The sequence below is a fragment of the Pelecanus crispus genome, chromosome 7, assembly GCF_030463565.1.
Source record: "Pelecanus crispus isolate bPelCri1 chromosome 7, bPelCri1.pri, whole genome shotgun sequence".
Taxonomy (NCBI): Eukaryota; Metazoa; Chordata; class Aves; order Pelecaniformes; family Pelecanidae; genus Pelecanus; species Pelecanus crispus.
Genome location: NC_134649.1, coordinates 35,157,194 through 35,180,713, shown reverse-complemented (window position 1 = coordinate 35,180,713; position 23,520 = coordinate 35,157,194). Strand labels below are relative to the sequence as shown.

Genomic DNA, 23,520 nt, shown 5'->3' with positions numbered 1-23,520 from the left:
TTGCCCTGCTAACAAAATATAGCAGAATAATAGAAAGTCTCATAATTTTTCAATATAGTATTTCAGTTCAGTGACAGACATTACTTATTTGGAATTGCAAAGACAGAATCTCTCCAGGGGTTTTTTGTTTTTATTGTTTTATTTGCAGTCTTCAGACACATCTTCTAAACACTAAATTTCTGCTTTGACATCAGTAAATTTAAGAGTTAAGCTCTTTACATGCAACCATACAGATTTTGTAATTTTCTTTAATGCTACGGTGCAGAAGCTAAAAAGCTTTCTGTTGCAAAAGCTAAGAGGCAGGCAATACACCTTTTACAGTTGAGGACTTAATTCAACCAAAATGCCATTTGGCATGTGGAGATCATCCTGCTCCATCTGACAGCCCTGTAATGAAGCTGAAGAATGCCAGTGCTTGCTTTGCATTTGCTATCCTTCACCTACTGCCCAAGGACGAGATCCTTCAAAAGGCCATCTCTTCAGAAAAATGCTCATGAAAGAGAGCTCAACAGATCTCTCTGAGGGATAATTGCTTTTTAAAAAACAAAGCAAAAAGATTTCATTGTTTTGGCAGGTGTCACAAGCCTATAAGAAATTGTTTGGTTTAAGGAATGCTGGGTTTAAGCTTCTCTCAGAGAGAGTATCAAAGAGACTGTCCTTTACATGTGATTGAGGCAACATACTCATGACTCTCATTCCATAGTCAGTATCTTTGAAAAAAGAGCTATCATGGCATAGCATGAAATCAGAAGTAACAAACCTTGCTAGTTTTTAATAAGTATCAGTGTTTTGTTCAATTAAGTCCTCTGGGCGTTTTTCATTAGGGTGAAGAACATGTGGTCCATGTGGGTAAAGTAAAATGAAAGCTGCTGTTATTAAATGATTTCTTTGACTTCACTCCGCATAAAAAGGGAACAGTTGGCAAGGCTGATACTTTGAACAGCACTTCACCCATGACTGAACTACCTTTTAACTATGACTTTACATTACAATGGCTGCACGCAGAGAATTAAACACAGTTTTTATATACACAGCTAACTATGACCTTTCCCTTTAATACCGCACAGAAGTCAGACATTGTCTTATTAAATGCTGCTGCAATTTATCAGCAGGGGGAGATGCAATGGTGCTTCATTTCTATGTTATTTAAAAGTTTTACTTTTATCTTTAAAACCTGTTTGTAAGGAAGTATAACATCTGAGAAGACTGCATTTTCTTTGAGGGAGGGAGGAATCTGGCTCTATGGTATTTTTTTCTATCACAGTCACAATGAAGTGACATCCCTCAGACACACATATGTACATATTCCTTTTATTGAAATACCATGAATAAGAAAGTGGAATTAAATGGAATTGGAATGTAATGAGTTTCCTGTTAGCTGAACAAAGCATTTTTTTCCAAGAAACAAGAACGTATTTGAAAAAGATGATGGGCGTGAGATGGAGAGACATTAGCTCATTAAAGCTTCTGACAAAGACATTTAGACAAGATACTTGAATATTTAGACAAAGATATGCAGACATTGGCTGATCTCCTAGAAGGAGGAATAAGACAGCTACTTGTGCAGCTTTTCATGGCTACAGAGAGCATAGGCTGGATCTAGGGCAGCAAGAAAAAGCTTTTGGCTATCTAGGCAGCATAGGTCCTGATGTGGTTAGACTAATGGCTTGAGCTGGCCTCCCTGACTGTCATCAACCCAGTACTCAGTCCAGAAGTCTATGAAGTTGACAGGCTTAAGAAGTGGCACATTAACTGTGGTAAATGGACTTGAGCTCTGTAAATACTTTGGTTTCACAAATGCCTATACTAAGAGCTAACTTCAAAATACGTACTGCATTTTGGTTTGATAAAATGACCTACATCTGGCATTTAAAAGCATATATTTGGGGGGGGGGAGGGTTGTTCATTGACTAAACTGACAAAAATTGTATTCAAAGGGCTGTTGTGACTATGCTAGCATTCAAAAGGGTGTCTCCACTAAAATGTGATTTAAATCAGTCTCTCCCCAAGCTGCAAACTGAAAAATCCTGAGGAGCTACTCTGATTTGACACCAGTATATGTGAAATGAAAACGAGGCCTACTGCCTGTAAAATTTCAGTTTAAAAATAAAATGATTGAAGTAGTTTTCATGAAGCATAGGACTCAATGAACATGCTTTTGCCCTAATTTCAACAACTAGAAAAAGCCAAGCTTACTACTGTCTCGTATTTTAAAGGATAATATGCTTCAAAATTAAGACTTCAGGCTAGCAGGGCTAGAAAGAGCTTTTTCAAGCCTCTACTTCTGAAGAATCTTACAAAGCAGACCTGCATAACTTGTATAACACCACCTTGTATAATTAATTACCTGTTTGCCTTCAAAAAATACCTTTTTTTTAAAAACAGTCTACTTCTACCTAGATGGAGGCAATTCAGTTTTCGATTTCACTGCAAATACAAATAAATTGGACAACCCAGCCCTAGCTAGCCTAATTTTGATCTAGTTAAATATGACTGAAAATTGCAGCATATGACAATGTCCTGTAAACTAAGTAAAGCTTCAAACTGCCACATAGTGTAAATAACTCAGACAATTGCACCTGCAGCAGAAGGGAGACATTACTTGCAAAATAAAGCATTATAGAGAGACTCACCTATATAATCTAACTTATTTTTAGTGATAATGAAGCTACTATATAAAATGCAAGTTTCACTTGTACTGCCCAAAACCTCCTTGTCTCCTTGCAGAAAGATGATCCGAGTTCTTTGTTTAGGCACACCACCACCATCATCAATGGTTGTTGAGGCAGAAGCATATAAAATGCAGATTTTTAATTCACGCTTTGATAGTCTGGGGCAATCATTTTCATACCAGGTTTTTCCTTCTTCAGCCAAGTGAAATAACTCCTACTGGTATGCATCAGCTGGGAATGGCTTGATGCAACAGGATGGAGGTGGCAGCAGGGAGTACCTACTGGGACTCAATTACAGCTCTCTGGTTCTCACACCTTAATTTGAAGCAGGGTCATATTAACCAAAAATCCTAAGGCGACAATTTGTTTAAATGTGAATATCTGGTTTACTCTCTGTAATTCACAGACATAATAACTAAGGAGACACCTATACTGGCCTCCTATCAGCTGAAAGTTCTACCATGCTAAAGGCTAGACACTTTTCCTAAGGGGGCTTGTTGCTGCATCACTAAGCATTGATGATAGGAAATAAACAGTTGCCTTCAATGTCTAAGCATAAACCAGGACCCTAATTCTTTGTCAGCCATATTACTGCCCTTTTGTGTCACTGCAAATGCAGCGAGAGAGAAAATTCATCTACTGCAGTACGCAACTTACTGCACACAGGGTCTGGTACGTGGAAAGTGTTATGCTAATGCTATATGTAGAACTGTCACCCAGACATCCTAGACTCTCATTTCTTCACAGAGAACAGTCACATAATAACAAAAATGTACTCACAGGAGTACAGCGTTGGCCACCAGACTCACAGAAAAGGTTTCACACAGTGGTAACCATACCAACCAACAAATTAGCAGAATCAAATCAGAGAACTCAAACTGCTTAAACTGTGCAGATAAACATGGACAACAGCTCCTAGCTGGGTGTAATGTGTAACGGATGTAGAGAGACATAAAAAACGTTAAGTAACATCACATCTTTAATTATTGGAGATTTGTATACATCATTGTTACCCCTTCTTTTAGAAATAATAAAAACTCACAGGCTGAACACTGCCGAATTATTTCTGCAGCACAAAAAAAAATTCTAGCAGGAATTTTCCTTGAGCAAGAAGCATTGGGTTCTTGATGGGGAAATGCAAACTGGTATTACCTACCCATAGTTACTTCTATATAGTTCGTTAGCAATCGACAAAATGTATATTCAACGGCTCCAGCACAACCTCTGTGTAGCAGAGGGCCTGTATAGCATTATTGTGCCAGAGTGCGCATGAACACAATGGGATCATCTGTGGGAACACCAAGATAGGGAACAAATTGACAGAGCAACAAAACTGAGATCTGATGTTTCAGACTGTTACATCTGCCTATTAAGACGTGCTCGTTCTGTCCTGAATAGAGACCTGTTTGGCTCAGGACACTCTGGATTTGTTAGAGGAAGAACTGGCAGTACTGAGGGTCGGACCATGCCCCAGTGTGTATTCACCCCACCATAGTGATGCGCACTGTCAACACAGTTTTTTAAACTGATGTGGTTTGTTACCTGCCAGGAGCTCATCAGCAAGCGTCTCACAGGACTAATCCCTAGGAAGCCTTGGCATGATAAGTTCAAACAGGACTGAAATAAAATCAGTTCCCTTCAAGCTCTTACTCAAGAGCACTGAACTACTCCATTGACTTCACTGGTCTCTGTCTACAGCAGTTGGTTAGAGTTACCGCTGCATACAGCTGAAAGTATTTGCTGATTATTTATTGTTAGTATATTCAATTGATCAATCAAGGATAATATTTCCTTGGTTTGTATCTGTTTGTGTTTGAGTTTTATTTTTACCAGCCACACAGGAATCAAAGCAACCTGCTTTAGCTCAAAACCTGCTGAGATCTAGAGCTCAAGTCCCTCTCCTCTTTTTGAATGTATATTCTGTTTATTTATGTGAGGGAGTTAAATTTTTATCCATAACTTTTTGGGTTTTTTTCTTTTTTACTAAGCCTTCCCTCCACTGTGAAAAGGAACACTGACAAAACCAGTTCATTTCCCTTTTGCTGAAAGACTACGGATGACAGTTCACTGCTGTTTTCTATTTAGTGCATCATTATTCAAATGTCTTTTTCCACGATTTTTTCTATATATACTGTAGAGAACAGTTCTTAGGTGTATAAGCTTATCTGTGCCAACATATTTTATATGACATTAATTGACAGGTATTGCCATGAGATTAGCATGGATGAGTACATAGCCTTAGCTAGAATCATTATGTACATACATTGCAAATAATACTGTGGGAAAGAAATGGAAAAAATTAACATTCTCTTAGTAACCTACAAGACTTGCATGTAGGAGGATGTGTGTAAGGACATGTCAAAGCTTATGCTTTGGTGTCCTTTAGTAAGGCAATAAATTCAACTTACAGAGATTTATTAGAGTGTGTTTGAAAGGTCTTATTTGTTCCCATGACTACCCAAAGAAATACTAATGCCTTGAGCAGAAAATGCAGTCAGCGGAAACCATCGCCTAATGATAAGGACTATCTTGAGGAATAGATTATCATGCATCATTAAAAGCTATGTTTCTTGATAAATAAGTTATGAAGTTTTATAATTTATTATTTTCCCTGTTCATAGTAAAACAGTTTAATGCATGCTAAATTACTGGCATATTTATTTTAACTTTCAACACACTTTTGAAGGTACTTTCAGGGTGGATGAGTATCTCTCAACTCCCTTACTTTTTTAAGGTTTAGCTTAAAAAAGTAAGGAGTTGAGTTTAACTTTGTTAGCTTTCTAGTAACCTTACCTTTATAATTTCTAACTTAACTTTCCAATTTCAGCTCACTGTCTCTTGCACCAATAGTCATGATATGCTCTGGTCTTTTATCCTGGAATATTTGGAGAAGGCCTGTCCTCAGCCCCAGCTTCTGTGTCTAGTATTTCATGACTTCGGAGAACACAGTTCCAGTTTATGCCTGTTACACACACTGTGTATAACTAAAGCTATACGTAAAAGCAGGCTCCTGAGGCAGCCCACCACCCTTCATAGAGCTAGAATTGGTTGGGCAGCTCCTCAGTAGCAATTTCTGTGCCATTCCAAGTGTGGAGCTGCCCTGAAGATGCACTGCCTAATCCTTGCATCATAACCAGAGGAATTTTTACAAAGGAAAAAAAGGTGCTCTGGTGTCTCTTACAGACTGAACCCACTCCCTGCTGCTGGCCCCAAAGACGTAGCAATCAAAATAGAGTGTGTGATTTCTAGGAGCTGCAACAATTATTCGGAGCCACACACAGCTTTAAATTTGTAATGTGAAGGAACAAAATGCCAACCAGCATTTGTTGGAGATGGTTTTAGAGCATGTTACGGAGCCCTTTCCACAGCAATTTGTAGAGGCCTTTACTAGAGCTGCTCTAGAGGGGTTTATCTCACTATCCCTTTCTAGAGCTGAATCTAGAGCCCGTTTCTGGCAAGAATCTCTAGAGGTGGGTCTAGGACACTTGTACAGTTCATTGCTGGTGCTGGAGCCATTTCTGGTGTCTTTTTTAAAGCTGGCTCTGTAATTTCTGAGATAGGACTAGAGCCTGAGCTGGATCTGGAGCTATTTCTGAAACCTGACCTGCAGTCTTTTTCTGGAATGCCTTTTCCTGCAGAGTCCTGCAAACTGAAACAGCTTTTCAACTGAGAATTCACTTTGAGAATAATGTGAATAATACTGGTGTCTAATACAGAGTAAAGAACAGAGTATTTTGAAAAAGCTGAATCACCTCAAGTCTATGAACTCTCTCCATCCTTGTTATTCAAAGGAATATTTAGAAAAAAAATCTCCACAGTCAACTTCCATGCAGAAATTAAAATATTTACCACATGCAGATTCTACACACACATTATTCCTATTAATTTACATATCTGCTATTAAAAATATGAACTCTATTTTTAAGAAGGTCACCTTCAGCAGGCAAAACTGACATGGATTACCAAGAAATACTCACCTTCAGAAACAGCTAGATGTAAAACAAAAGATCTCCCAAATCATCATTCTCATCCATTTGTACAGTATCTAAATACATCAAACATGCAGTGCACAAGAGGCATTACAGGAATACAAAGGGGCAGATGGTCACAGAGTAACAAAGGATTGCAAAGAGAATGAATGAATATTTTAAAACCGCAAAACAGATCAAAACAGCAGACAGATTTAAATGTACACAGCATAACTTGATATTACACAAAGTAACACTTTGATACAGAAAAGGTGTATTAGGCATTCAGATTCCACTTCCAAAATCTGTATGCAAAGCCATGCTTTTCAAGTAAGTTGGCATAATTTTTGCATTCTTGAAGTTTGATTGGTTTAGTAAAATTTCACTTTCTTTGTAGATTTATCATAAACCAAGTTTCATGCTATGGTTTGAAGAGCATAAAACATAAAAGCTAATAACTCTTAAATAAAAAACAAAGAATGCATGTGTTACATAGCCTGGCTCAAAATGAAAAATATTAGCTTTCTACTAAGGAATACAAAAACATCCATAGGATTTTACTAGTATGTCATTTTTACCCATAAAATTTCGACAGGTAGGTCTAAATAGAAAATACGTGAAAAATATTTATTATTTATTATGTCCAGCCAGGGTCAACCCACCACAATATACAAATGGCATTTAGTGATCAAAATAAATCAGTGTAACAGCATTCCACACCAGCCCTTGTCTGAGTTTAAAACAAGTATGCCAGGACATTTTCTTCACTTATGTACCAAACATTAGTTTGGTATGATAGGTATCTTTTAGCAATACTCTCTTTTCCTTTCTCTTTTTGCTCTCAATGTCAATCATTGGTGACATTTATGTATCACACGTCTCAGTTCACTAGTATCAGTTTCTTCAGCATAGAAAACAAAAAACTGGAGCGTTAGGAAGGCTCTTTCATGTATTTAGGGCAAACATGAATTCAAACAATTCATCAAGAACCCTGACACTCAAGTGACACTGCAGTTAGATAACACTATGGCAGAAAATAGATTTAGGAATGAATTAATTTATGAATTTAAGGAGAAATCACATAACACTTGACACTGCCATTTCTGTTGACTGGAAATCGAAGGCAAGCCAGCGAGGGTTCTGAAGAGCATTAGAGCTCTATGGATCAAGCAATACCTAGAAATCACTGGTGATTTCTTGTCTGCAGAATGGAATCCAAGGACAAGGGGACACCTCTTCCGCTGTATTGTAACAGCAGCTCCATATTCCAACAAATATCATACATATCATAATGTTGCAACCTTATAAAGTATTTTAAATGTATTAAATCAAATGTAAAGCTTAGCTGTGAGTGTGCGTCTCAATTTCCAAGGCTTCAGTAGAAGAAATGAAGATGTGCAACAAAATACCAAATCTGGCATTACTTTCTCCACAACTTATTTTTAAAAACATAAAAATCCGAAACCAGTAACAATTCGAGTCATGCAAGGGAAAAGGGGAATATTTAGTTAACTGTTACCACAGGACACCTTCACACAACAGGAAGAAAACTAATTGCTGCTTATGACCTTCTTAAGGGCCAGGAAAAGGAACTGTGAAAACCTAATCCTCTAATGATTCCAGTGGGAAGTCTAGTCACACAGCAACATTAGGTAACACTATCAAAAGAAGAAATAAATTATACCGCAACTACCCTCATTTATCTGTCCTTCTCTTTCTTGTTTTGTTTCTCCAGTGTGGCTGTGATATGAAAGCTAGGCCCTTAGTTTTACAACAATTTACACATTTGTCCCTGAACAAAACAAAGCCAATATGACTGTATAAATCAGACTTTACAGGGCAGGTCTTGGAAGGAAGAGATTAAATCTAAAAATCAGCAATTTTTTTTTTTAGCACTATCTCTTTGCTTTTAAACATCTGCTTTGTAAGGTGATTCTGGCAGTAAGGTAAAACTATGCTTTCCCTAGTTTTCCTGTGTGCAACAGTAATCTAACACAGCTAAATGACTTATGATTTTAAAAAACACATTGTAAAACCACTCATCAGATAAAAACGTTCTTCTAACATAGTTATCTCATCAGCAACTGAAAATTCTGTTTGATTGCCTGATTTCCAGCAATATAATAATGCATTATAATTCCTTTCACATCTAATGTACAACATGGCAAAGTCGTGAATAGGGCTGCACACACAATCAGCAGTCTGATGACACCATCAACCACAGTGTCAGGCTGCTTTTTATGCAAGAGAAATTTCTCTGTTGGCTAACAAAGATGGCACAGCTTGCCTAAGATTGCCAGAACAATATCGTTTGTTGTATAACTAAAAGCTAAGCTAATACATACAATTATAATCATTTTCTTCTAGTATTCAAATGCTAGCAGGATCTTTTATTTATTTATCAGAAAATATCTTTACTAGAAACCGGAGTTTCCCAAGCTCAGGTGTGTTAGAAACCAGGAAATGGCAAAGGACGTGGAGTTGTAACCTCAGTAAGGGGGCTTTGTTAGAAGAAAACCTTGCAAACTGTTGCCATAAACTACAGTTTTAAATCACATTATACAGCTGCAACTGACACCACTTTAGTTCTTGGCTGGAGTCTGGAGTACACAAACCAGCAAAAAGCTGTAACAACCTCCCACTGACAAGTGTATTAAATTGATATTTGATTACTGATAAATATATCAGCTTGCTGGTGCAGGTTGTCACAGCAGCACACAGCTCTACAATGCAGGAAGCACTAAACACTTTGTGTCAAGGTAACCTAGTCATATTCTTTCCGTAAGAAAAATCTTGAAGCACCCATTAAAAATATTTTGCAACGTGACTAGTAAACACAAATAACACTTCGATTTCTTTATGGGTATTTGAACAAAAGCAAACGTTGGGCTTTCAGAAAAGGACACTTTTCTACAACTGTAGGGGAGAATATTTGTACAGGTGTACCACCCATCTTTGTGTGCAAAATAATGTTTCTCCCTGCTGGAATATTACAGAATAAGAAGATTAGTGCCTCATTTAATGAATACTTTTGGCAAGCATGGTGAACGTGATGTCAGACAGATACAGGCACTAGAATCACACAGTTCAGTCAAAAGAGCAAACACTGGTAGGATGACATAAGAATCTCAAGTGCATGCAAAAAAGCCATCGCTGAGAAGCTTGAGTAAATGCAGAGGCCATCTTACAAGTAGCAGTAGCATACACAATGTTAACTCAACTGCTTACCCACTAAGTACACCAAGAACCAGGTTAAGTACGAAAAATGAGCCAAGGATGATAAGACTAACAAAATAGATCCATGGCCATTCACATCCTATTGCATCATTTACCTGTAAAATGTAAGGAAATAAGTTATGATTCAGTCATTCATTAAACAGCAGAGTCCTTTTTGCAGGTGCCAGATCACGTAGGTTTCAACACTGAAAGTTTATGGCTTATTCAGTTCTTTAAAAAAAAAAAAAAAAATCAATGAACATTTGTTTCATTTCTTTACTTACCCCAATTATGTTGTAGATGTGATGCCTTAGAAGATTAATTAAAATAACATTTAAATAAGTGCAGGAGAATTATTAGTCCTTTTTATAATTTTGCCACAATTATGGATGTGAAGAATATATACTGGTACATCTAAAACTCTGATTTTGGTATTTGTATATTATTTATTTGACAGCTACAGAAAACTGTTTCCATTCTAATTAGAGGAGGAAGAAACAGAGGTTTATTAAAAGATGTCATCACAACTGAAGTCTCACCTGTATAAGATAACCTGTGTGTTCATGGCAACTGAATTCAGGACTCTGCCTTCATGATGAAAAAGGTGTATGCTTACCCGCTCAATACACCAAGAACAAGATTTAGTACGAAAAATGACCCAAAGATGACGAGACTGACAAAATACACCCATGGCAATTCAAATCCCATAGCATCATTCATCTGCAAGAAATAAGATGATCTTATAGAGTAGATCACTATAGTAATAGCAATGAAGAGTCACAGAAAAAGAGAATTTAATCATTCAGGTGAGATAGCATTCTATGCATTCCTTCAGTATTCAAAGAACAATACAAGAAAGAAGGCACTGGCCACATTTACTTTGCATTTCTAATACATACTCTAAAACAAAATACTGCGTGAACCTAGCATTCAGATCAAACATAAACGGAGCACTGCAGCAGTTCTGTTCTTTAATACCTAGAACATGAACTAAATTTCAGATCTCGCTAATTAAAATGATGTTTACAAAGTATGTTGAAATATTAGGATTTTTAGTTTATATATATCCTAGCTACATGAATGATCCTTTGAGAAAAGAAACAGTACTATGTATCTCAACAGTACAAGCAATATTATTTTTTCTGTAATATGAAATTCCAATATGTTTTTCCTGAAATACTACAGTTGGACGCAGTCAGACATTTTAAATTAATTCAAAATGAAATAAATGAGAATGAATTTGTGTAAAAACATGAACACAATTTTAGGAAAATGAAAAACTGAAATCAAATTTTAGAAACATAGTGGAAACATGGAAATATTCCAGAAACAGTTCTGAACAAAAGCTATATCAAGATCAAGGTTAAATGAAGTTTAAAAAGCTGTTACTGACTTTTTTTTTTTTTTTTTAAGTGAGGCTGAAGCAATTGAGCTTTAAATACACTCTTTATAGACTCATACAAGCTTTCCTATAAAGGCCTTTTCCACTGTCTATTCTTAGCGAGCTCATTATACCTCTCAGAAGATGGACTTAAGAATCATACCCATGGAAATCTAAAAAGGCCTATTCAGAAAAACAGGTATTTTAAAACACAGGGAAACTGGTTTTGTGTGTAGCATTCAGGTGCAAAAAGACATTTTGGTAAGTTACAAAAATAATTCTGACTTGGAACTTATTGGAAATGTCTCTTGTGGTAGAGGAATTATTCTGGCTTTTTTGTTCATAATGACAAGTTTGCATTATATTCTTCTTAAGATGCTTTTTAGCCATGAAAATTCAGCAGGCAATAACAATTGCATGAGCATTCGAGACTGGATATGGTACTGTAGAACAATCTTTGGGTAAACCTTTTTCCTCTTCCACAAATGCTGTTGTGTTTGTCATATCTGAAATTTGTGATTAGGCTTTGAGCTCTATTGACAGTCAAGTTTGACTCCTGTCCTTAACGTCTCTTGGAATAGACATATTAAAGATGGGAACAAACATTTTTCAAACTGTACTACTTATTTTATTTTTTCCTCTATCTTTCAAAAATGTATCATAATCTCAGTTTCTGCAAGGGGGCCCTATGGATGGTTAGATATAAGCACACGCATTAAGTCTTTGCAGGTTAAGGCCCATAGGTGCTTTTCTTCAATGGTGTTCTGTAATAATGCCACTTTATACTAACTAAAGTAAACAAACTTCCTAAGTAACCAAAGAAGATTATTTTACACAACTTCTTCATGCATCCTTTAAAATAATCTCTCTATGTATCATATTTTTAAAATGCTTAGGTAATTGAAAAGTAACTTAAAATTACTTAGACTTGCTAGGAAAAAAAAAGAAAACTGCACTATATATATTTTATTCAGATTTTTTCCTTTTCATTTCCATAAAGCTATGTTTTGGAGAAATTACAATGGAGAAGGGTTATAGCCATTCAGAAAGGCTGGGATCATCACCTTCCATTTTAAAAGCTCCCAAGTTTCCATAGTCCAGTTCTGCAACAGCATATTCATATGGAAAATAAAGTCTTTCATAATGCTGCCATTATACAGACCTACTTATACTTAGTCTCCTGTGCAATACTTTTAGCAATACTTAACATATCAGGTGCCTATACTAAGGAGATCGATTGTGGTTTGTTTGGGGTTTTTTTATCATCCATGCACATTCCCTCAAAAGAAGTGCCCGACATTTGAGAAGTCTTAACAATGAAGACACTCAGGTATTCACTAAAATACTCTATTGCCCAGATGGAATTTCTGCTTTGTCCCAGCATATGTTGCCTTTTGCATCTTCTTTCAATTGTAGGCATCTGGCCTTAAGGTTTAGGAATAAAATGTACTCAATGTTTTTTTAAATGCATATTCATAATTATTTTATTACTTTAGAATTGAGTTTGCTTCATAGAAATGATTCATATGATACAGGCAAAGTGTTTTTCTAACAATAGCTGATAAGAGCAAACGTTTTGATTAAATTTCAAATACATATGAATGCATTTTGCATCTAACTGAACTATACCATTAGCAAACAGTTGTTTGCAAGTCACCAGAGTTCAGAGTGAAGGCATAAATTTATCTGGTGTTGATGCCGACATTTTCCTGCTATAAATCTTTTTGAAAAACCTGAAAGATTAATATTTGCAGGTTTACTTTGAGAAAAAAGAGCTCTGGGAATCACAGCAATGCAACTTGATACACTCTTTTTGCTCATAAAGAGAACATATTCAAGAAGCCAGGCATTGTGCTAACTTAGTAACCCAGGAGCAAAGCTGAAATTTCCATGCTCTGTCATAAAGGCTCTATTAAGCATAGGCAACTGTGATTTGCATTTCCTTCATTCCCTTTATAGTGTGTAACACATGAAAAAAATTCCTTCTCATTTACGCAGTTTGATTTTAAGCCCAATGTTTTAGGCTAATCTATCTAGGACTCGTACCCTGTGAAGTAAAAATTGGAAACTGCAGCTAACCAGTGCTAGAAGAAATGCTTTGGTTCGGGCAGATGCTGAATTAATTCAAAAGCATTCCTAGCTCAGGAACCCTTAATCTAGTTAGAACACCTTGGCACTAATCTAAGATTGAATTCCTAAAAGCAACAGCCTGAAACTGCATCTACTCAAGAATTTTACCATTTAATTCTAGAGACAATTAAACTCTATTCAAGTAATGTATTGTAATTTCTATTCATGAAGTAATATTTCTGATTGCATTAATACCAGAGATGAAAGTATAAAAAGAAGTCTTTTCATTTTGGAAAACTTTGCTGCTCATTTTATGCATGTCAAGTGGCATTTTCCATAACTTTCAATTAAAGAAAGATTAAAGGAGTCAGTTTGCCTTCTGATTAAAAATTGAGGCAAAGCTTGGTTAATATATGAGCACAGGAATTTTCAGTTGAAAGTATTAATGCTGACTTCTCACCCAAAGTGCAGAATAAGGAGTTATGAAGACACAAATTCCAGATGCATTTGAAGTTGCAGCTAAGAAACATAAACAACAGAATTCCCTGAATTATACTAAGGTAACACTAGGAAATCTAGGAGATGACATTTCAAATCCTTGGCAAAAAGTCTTGCAAAACTCCCACCCTCTGTGGCTCAGGGATGTACTATACCAAAGGAGGAGTCATATTTAATGGCTCTCGATGGACTTGTCCCATCTCTTTTTGAGTCCATTGAGCTCTCAGCATCCATAACATCTATTGCAAAGACACCCCCCCAAGTACCATCCTTCTTGCACTTCTTTGTGCCTTTTTGTAGATCTAGTCTTACTGTTTGATTTCAGTTCTAATTAGTTTGTCCATCACATCAACCAGAGAACAGATGAGATGATGGATGATATGAAGGACAAAAGTATTTTTCATATCACTTAATTCTGTTTCACCATAACGGTACATGTGTACTACTCAGATAAGTGTTTAAAACCACTTATTCTCCAGAGATGCCACTTTTGGCTACACTCTGGCATTTTCACTCCTTTCATACAGACATTAAATTAGATTTGTATGTTTAAACAGCTTTGAAAAGAATTTTCAACTGAACTTGGAAGCTCTTCCTATCCCTTTCATGAGTGACACAGTAACTAACATTTCAAAAGTCCTTATAAAAGGGCCCATTTGTTGATGCTACCAGATCTGGAGACAAGTTACTCTATGCAAGTTAAATTGGTGGAGAATAATTAATTTTCATTGTATATTTGTCCCTCTATATTTACATGTATATGTTTGTGACTATATGTCTGCAAAGTCTTGAAGAATTATCTTGAGCTGATAGGACAAACTTGGTGCAGTCTGAAACTGCCTCATCTGGCATTTGGAGTGAATTATCTTGTTAGCTGTGCCGCAGTTGGAGTAAACTATCATTACAATGCAGTGTAGATGATCAGAGACCAAGACTCTGAAGTGAAACAGGGAGAAAGCCAAATTTACAGCAGACATAACCATTAGTATTACACAGCAGCAGATGGCACACTCCAATCTAAAACATCAATTAGAACTCATTAAAATGTCTCTTTTACCCCTATCTGTGGTAATTGTGAGTAAAATCCCCATATGCAATCGAATGCAGATCAAGGTCTTACTTTTCTGTACACCTGGTACTGGTCTACTGAAAACTGTTGAAAGCTCTTTGTACGTATCAATTAATACAAGCTCTAACTGGGAATTAATGATAAAGCAATGCAGTAACACCTCTAATTCTGCATTTGTACTATTACAGATATAATGCGCTGATGCATGAACCTATTTTGAATTATTTTCCACAATGTTTCAGATTTGCTTAATTTCTTAAGTGTCTTAGTTTCCTTAGGTTTCAATTTTACCTTCCTCCTCTTATAATATTCCAATAGACACATAACTGGTGGGTTTATTTGTTGTTACCTATAATCTACCTATAATCATCTTAAAAATTAAGACTGACAAACTCAGTCTCTTGACAGGTGTAAAGAACCTTCAGAAATCAGTATTTTGTGAAGTGGGACTAATCCTACATTCTTTGAAGCATACAACGTAGGTTCACAAAACCTCAGATAACAGGCTATTTACTCATTTTAGAGCATACCAGACAGCTTTTCAAAGCCTTCTAACTTCAAAGATTGTGTCCTAGGATATTCTAGGCTGAAGTGGAGTTAACTTAAAGCTGACTTAAAACAGGCTGTGCTTGAAGCATAGCAGCCTCCAGGCTGGTTTGTAAAAGCATGTAATTTTATCTTCAAACTTCTCTGGGTTCTGGAGTCAAAACACAGATTTCCCTGACATTCTTCCTGGTTGGCCAGACTCAACTTTGTTGTACGCCAACACAGAAATGAGCCGAGAGATACACTGGTGGGATGTGAACTCAGAGACCATTCCTTTGTTAAGCTTTTCAGCTCAGCAACAACTTGAAAATCAGAATTTCAGGGTTCGGGCATTAAGGTAGGCTAAAGAGAAATACATCCCTTGGAGAAGTGAAAAATTGCTACAGTACCTAAAGAGCCTCATAATTACTTCATCACCTCTAAATTTGGCCCCATCTGCTGTACGTAAACCGTGCTATAAAGTTGCATATAGGACACATAAGTGACCATCTCAAGTTAAACCATAACTTGTAAGACGCTGCTTCAGTTTTATTAATTTGCATTGATCTAGCTGAACAGACCTCAATTTCTACCTTCTGTTATTTTTATCCATCATTAGCTAATGAAGTGTATAATTTAGGTAGTCACATAAAGTATTTACTCTTCAAAGCTGACTGCTTATAATTTTTTTTTTCTAATATTGATTAGAAATAAGTTTAGATGCAGGTCCTTTTTTTTTTTTCCATTCAGATACTTTATTTTGCATCTAATGCTATTTTAGCTAATTACTGTTGGTGGTATTTCATTAATCAGCTTACTGCCTTTAACTAGCAGGAAAAAAAAAATCAAATAATTGTTCCAAGGAAAGCCTAGGTGTCAAATGTGACTGCTAAGAAATTATTTTCTCTTTTTCAGGTAGCTATCCCACAATGAATCTGCAGAGCAGATGGACACTACCATAACAAAATGAAGGGTACTGCCTCTACAAAGTAGTAACCCAGAGAAGGTTTTCTATTGGATTGTGGGAGGACTCCACCAAGTTTAACAAACTCTATATTCCAGGTATAACAAAATGGAAGTATTTGGTTCCTTCACTGGTTGCAGCATGTTAATTTAGGATTAACAATTTGTTAGTGCTTCTATCTATATATATATCTATATTGCCCCAACTAATTTCACATAAGAAATTTATAAAACTTATGTACTGATTTATTAAATTTAAGGGCTCAAAAAACTATTGAAATGAATTAACCAATGTGATGAACAGTTTGTTTATTTTTAAATATTTAGCTACAATTTCTTAAAACGCATAGCATAACAGTATCCAATTTGGTGGTATGTACTAAATACCTTTTTTCTTTCCATATCTGCTATGCCACCTATGTATGTACCATACAACATTATATAATAATTGGATGTATTTAATATTTCCCATATGCTGGATACAAAAAAATGCAAGCATAATAGCATGTACTGTTTGGATTGATGATGCAAAATTGTTACTTTAGTTTATGTAGAAGCAATGAACAAAACCCCAATACTCAAGGTAGATCTGAATGTATCTACTAAACCATTATCCTTGGACAGTCTGGAACTAGGATGGTTTAAAAGGATTGTGTGCTTCATGTGGCAAAATTTTTTGGAAGAAACTTGGGGAGCAGAATGGAGCACCCATAATCCAGGAGGAAGCAGTTAATGACCTGCTACGCCACCTGGATGCTCACAAGTCCATGGGGCCAGATGGGATCCACCCAAGAGTACTGAGGGAGCTGGTGGAGGAGCTTGCCAAGCCACTTTCCATCACCTATCAGCAGTCCTGGTTAACAGGGGAGGTCCCTGATGACTGGAGGCTTGCCATTGTGATGCCCATCTACAAGAAGGACCAGAAGGAGGATCTGGGGAACTACAGGCCTGTCAGCCCGACCTCGGTGCACGGAAGATTATGGAGCAGTTCATATTGAGTGCGCTCAACAGGCATGTGCAGGTCAACCAGGGGGATCAGGCCCAGCCAGCATGGGTTCATGAAGGGTAGGTCCTGCTTGACCAAGCTGATCTCCTTTTATGACAAGGTGACCCGCCTACTGGATGAAGGAAAGGCTGTGGATGTCATTTACCTGGACTTTAGCAAAGCCTTTGACACCGTCTCCCACAGCATTCTCCTAAGGAAGCTGGCGGCTCACGGCCTAGGCAGGTGTACTCTTCGCTGGGTAAAAAACTGGCTGGGTGGCCGAGCCCAGAGAGTTGTGGTGAATGGAGTTAAATCTAGTTGGTGACCGGTCACGAGCGGTGTTCCCCAGGGCTTTGTTTTGGGCCAGTCTTGTTTAACATCTTTATCAACGATCTGGATGAGAGTATTGAGTGTGCCCCCAGTAAGTTTGCAGATGACACCAAACTGGGTGGGAGTGTCAATCTGCTCGAGGGATCTGGACAGGCTGGATCTGGACAGGCTGGACCGATGGGCCCAGGCCAATTGTATGAGGTTCAACAAGGCTCAGTGCTGGGTCCTGCACTTCAATCACAACAACCCCAGGCAACGCTACAGGCTTGGGGAAGAGTGGCTGGAAAAGCTGCCTGGCCGAAAAGGACCTAGGGGTGTTGGCCAACAACCAGCTGAATATGAGCCGGCAGCGTGTCTGGGTGGCCAAGACAGCCAACAGCATCCTGGCTTGTATCAGCAATAGTGTGGCCAGCAGGAGCAGGGAGGTGATTGTCCCCCTGTACTCGGCACTGGTGAAGCCGCACCTGGAATACTGTGTCCAGTTTTGGACCCCTCAATACAAGAAAGACATTGAGGTGCTGGAGCGTGTTCAGAGAAGGGCAACAAAGTTGGTGAAGGGTCTGGAGCACAGGCCTTATGAGGAGCAGGTGAGGGAACTGGGGTTGTTTAGCCTAGAGAAGAGGAGGCTGAGGGGAGACCTTATCGCTCTCCACAATTCCCTGAAAGGAGGTTGTAGTGAGGTGGGTGTTGGTCTCTTCTCCCATGTAGTTAGCGATAGGACAAGAGGAAATGGCCTCAAGCTGTGTCAAGGGAGGTTTAGATTGGATATTAGGAAAAATTTCTTCATGGAAAGGGTAGTCAAGCATTGGAACAGGCTGCCCAGAGAGGTGGTGGAGTCACCATCCCTGGAGGTGTTCAAAAAACAGCTAGACGTGGCACTTTGGGACATGGTTTAACGGGCATGGTGGTGTTCGGTTGATGGTTGGACTGATGATCGTAGAGATCCTTTCCAATCTTAATGATTCCTAGTTTTACTTTCATTAACAAATAATCCAGCCACCAAGCCAGGAAACATGAAATTATTACTCTACCCTTAATTGGTTTATTGGTGGACTTGGTAATGTTAGGTTAATGGTTGGACTGGATGATCTTAAATGTCTTTTCCAACCTAAAAAATTCTATGATTCTATGATTCTAAACTCCAGCTATTCAACTAGTGGAGTTCTTAGCACTACCTAAAGTCTAGCTTACTTCTAATCCAGTTTCTATCCAGTTTATTTAAACCTTCTGGGGAGAAATAGTATGTTCTTTTGAGTATTTGCAATGATCTATGACACAAAATTAGTTCCATGCTTTGACCGCAGCACAGGTCAGCAGTCAGCTAAGACTAAAATAGTAGATATCTTGTCAAAGTAAATCAAGTTCAGTTCATGGGAAAGATATTTCTCTGTGAGGTAGTTTAAAATCCTCCTCCGGTGTGTTCCTTGTGTGAAAATGCTAATTTGAAAAAAATTGTATTATATGATCATCCCTTTCAATGCTAATTCAAACTTTTAATATTTATATTCCTTGGCTTGGTAGCTCTGTTTGCATGTCTGAATTTGATCATTCCCTTTTCTCTCTTTCTGAGGTTTCTAAGTTATTGGCAATTTAAGTCTTGTCTCTTTGCAATCTAAAATTGGTTGATTCGGAGCTTTTTATATCTAGAGGATATAAAAAAGTAATTAGTCCAAATCATTACCTAAAAGGTGAGGGGGTTAAGCCAGATTTTAACATGAAATTGGATTCAAGTAATTAACACATAAATTCAAAAAAATCCTGCCTGCAATTCCTGGCTCTTACGTGTGATTTATGCGGTATATTAGTACTGTCATCCAAAATTTCTATCACTCTTTCTCCAGCTGGATATCATGTGTGAAATTTCTGGCTATGTAGTCATCAAAGGCTGGGTACACTGTGCATCCAGCACATCAATGCCTTTGGGGATGAGCTGCCTTGTTTCACTGAAGAGTCTCCCTTAGATGACCTGCGAGTGGTGCTGAGTGATGCTAAGAGAATAGCATTAAGCTATCCTTAGTACATAACAGACAAAGGCAGAAATAAATATTTTCTAAGATTTTTCTAGCATATTCCCTCACAATTTTTAACATTGTTTGCCGAATATTTGCAGCTGATGTACAAAAGGAAAAAAAGCTGTCAAGCATCCTTTGACTTCTCTCAGACTCTAACCTGAAATTCATTGCTGACAAGTATTGTTTGGATTCAGTACTATGCCTTCCATTTCTGCAGCTGTTATGTGACTAATACAACTTAAATCACACAAAGTAGTTGTTTCCTATTGGTTTATTAAAACATTCAGTTCAAAGTTCTAGAGTATTATTGCTTATTTGACTGTTGGTCGCATTTTTTGAAAGATATTTTTTAGAGATTCCTGCTCAGCACTCTGATGACAGTTTTGATAATAATTCAAACACACTTTGCAGTTTTTTGTTTATGGACTAATAATACATTTTGTGCCTGAGCCAAGGGGTTTTCTTGTGAGATATATTTGCAAAAGATTTGCTTGTGTTTAGGAAAAATCTTTGACTGCACATCAACTGGTTTCAAGTACATTATATCCCCTTATAATACTTCTGAGTAGGCTGTCCTTTAACATTCTTGAACTAGGAGCATTCTAAAACGTGACATGATTAGAAGATTGTCTGAGCTCCTGATCATCTGATTGACGTTCTGAAAAATCACTAGACTGCTTTGTTTTATTATTGTAATTATTTTCCTTTCTATGCATAGGTTTATGTGGGAGTTATAATTATTCTTTCAAATTCTCATTCAGTTAGAAAACAAACATGTAATGATTTTCTACCTTTTAGTTTATGCACAATAAAGAATGTCGTCTTGCACTACTGGAAAGCTAGTGAGGAAGCCACAGCTTTTGTACTTGGTTATGGAAATACATTCAAAGGAATATTGGTACAGTCTTTTCTATCTTGATATGATGCTTCCAGTAACATTAATGCAATGGCTGTGTAGGCACTTGCACACTAGACATATGCAGAAGTGCAGTGCAGCCTAAACAGACTGTGTTACAGAAATTACTGATTTTCTTCAAATGTTCTAAGATGCATCAAGGAGGATATTGGGGCATATAAAGCTTAATTTCTAAAGCAAGAAACAGATTTCTAAGTGTAGGCTTCTTTTTGTTATAAAAGCAGAGGAATTACGAATGAAGTATTTCTTTGATGATAACGTTACTATCAAACAGCAGTAAAGGACACAGTTTTAAGAAGTTGACATATTAGTAAAAGGGTATATTAAAACCTGACACCCCTTTCCTTAAACCTTCTGCAAGTTTTAGATATATTTTAGATTGCTTAGACATTTTGGGTAATGAATTGTGTATTTTAAACACGAATCCTTGAGCAAATATCTTGTTAACATATCAGTAGGCGTGTTAATAGGCAAAACCATGTAAGATATCAATGTACCATTATTCAGCAATTTCAGCTTGAGTGCTTCAATCTCAAAAATCTGCAAGATCAATCTGAAAAGCGCTAGCTAGGTGTCAGAGAACTGACAAACTGTTTATATTTAGGCTGGTGTCCTGGTTTCGGCTGGGATAGAGTTAATTTTCTTCCTAGTAGCAGGCACAGTGCTGTGTTTTGGATTTAGTAGGAGAAGAATGTTGATAACACGCTGATGTTTTTAGTTGTTGCTGAGTACTGCTTATGCTAGTCAAGGACTTTTTCAGCTTCCCATGCTCTGCCAGGTGCACAAGAAACTGGGAGGGGGCACAGCCAGAATAGTTGATCCAAACTGACCAAAGGGCTATTCCATACCATATGACGTCATGCTTGGTATAGAAACTGGGGGGGGGTGGCCAGGGAGCAGCGATCGCTGCTCGGGAACTGTCTGGGTATCGGTCGACGGGTGGTGAGCAATTGCATTGTGCATCACTTGCTTCGTGTATCATTATTATTATTATCATTATTATACTGTTACTATTAGCATTACTATTTTACTTTATTTCAATTATTAAACTGTTCTTATCTCAACCCAGGAGTGTTTCTCACTCTTACTCCTCCGATCCTCTCCCCCATCCCATCGGGGTAGGGGGAGTGAGCGAGCGGCTGCGTGGTGCTTAGTTGCTGGCTGGGGCTAAACCACGACAGCTGGTAATGCAATGTCTGTCCATAAAATTGACTTAGTAAAATTCAGTAGCCACTAATACAGTTGCTCCATCATTGAATCAACTGTTTGGCAACCCATCACACAGCAGTTTCACAGAGGCCCTGACCATCTCTCATTCAAGTTACAGTAGTGTCAGTGTAGATTATTCAAGTGTAGTAACTCAAGGCAACTTCACTACGGTGAAACCAAGAGAAGTAAATCTGGTACTTTTGGTACTCGTGGGAAAATTGGGGGGGTTACTGGCAAGTACTACTGCTCATTATGCGTGTTCCTACGTATCAAGTGAAATAGCTAAAAATAAATTTACGAAATACATGTTTGCCATTAATAGACTATAAATCTAGATGTTTGAAAGACATGGAAAAAATCTAGAGCCAAATATGCAAATGCAAACTCAGATATTGTAACTCTTGAGTGCTTGCTAGCATAAACTGAAAATGAGGCAAAGAATACTATGCTGTCAGCTTTAGAATGTGAGCCAGAGCATTAAAAACCTGGGCACGCAGAGGCTGCCACTTTGCCAATAACAAGGACTGCACTAGGATCCAAAACTAATAGCATAAGCCTTCAGCTAGGGCTAGAGAGCAAACAGAAAGGACTGTGACCAGGAATAAACACAGTCCTGATGCAAATGGAGAAGATGTACGAATGTGCAGCCACAAACATATTATACAATTTGGGAACACATATGCTGCACTGGCTGGTGAAAACAAGGACACTACCCCTGAACCTCTATAGTTAAGTCTAGCATTTGGCACTAAGGAGTCACATTTTTCGTGGATGAAACATGTAATACATGCTATCCAGTGAGTTACATGTAAGTTAGAGAGAGAAAAAGTAGCCAGCTGAAGGCACTCTAAAAAGTAATAGGACATATGGGATTCAGATGCAAACTGGCGAGCAGCAGGATGTCCACATGAGTCACCAGGATCTGAAGGGTGCCTAGCATTAGCAGGATCAAGCCCTCAACCTATAATAGATATTCATAAAAGAAAAATCATTATTGATGCTTGGACAATTTTTAAGCCAAGTTTACTGTTGTTAACCAAGCGATAATGAGCTGTGCTAGTGAGTGTCATTGGAAGCTGTCATTTTCAGCTGTCATTCTTGCTAACAGAATGCCACATAACATGATGCAAAATATTGCACATTTCACCCACTCAGATCACACCTGCTAGCGAGATACGCCTACACAGTTAATTTTACTGTTCACACAGTGACCAAATGGAAATCAGAATTTTGTGCAGTTTCTAATATTTGTGGGTTTGGTTTTATTTGTTTATGTTTTGTATAAAACTCACTCAGTCTGTGTATCATCAACAGATTTCTAAGTAAAAAGCAACCCACAAATGACATGCACCTCTAGCTAAAATGGTTTCCTTAGATTCCTTGGACATTTTTATTACAATCTGGTATACCCTTAAGATTTTCACAATTTGCAATTGAAACAAAACCTAAAAGCTAGATCTACCTCAGCTTAATCCAGGGGTAAAATTCAAACATATAAATTGTCATTTCTCTTGTCCTCAGCAAGCAATTTCTGCTTGACAATGGGCAATTTATTGGTCTACAGATAGAAAGAATCCAGATCTATAATTTAATTATATAAACATCACTTAAGACAGATTCAAAAGCCACTTGGATATCTGACTTTGATTATATTTCACTAGGTCAATAAATATTCTATTTGCTTCTCTGTCTAATAATCCCAGTAT

At 37.5% G+C, this 23,520-nt stretch overlaps 1 protein-coding gene across 1 annotated transcript in view; it reads right to left on the bottom strand.

Moving 5' to 3' along the window:
* The window catches only part of CACNA1D (calcium voltage-gated channel subunit alpha1 D), a 208,701-nt gene that overhangs the window by 101,481 nt on the left and 83,700 nt on the right, over positions 1-23,520 (bottom strand). The window contains exon 8 of the mRNA XM_075713577.1: positions 9,869-9,972. Coding sequence (XP_075569692.1) covers positions 9,869-9,972 — 104 coding nt within the window. The remainder of the gene's footprint in view (positions 1-9,868; positions 9,973-23,520) is intronic.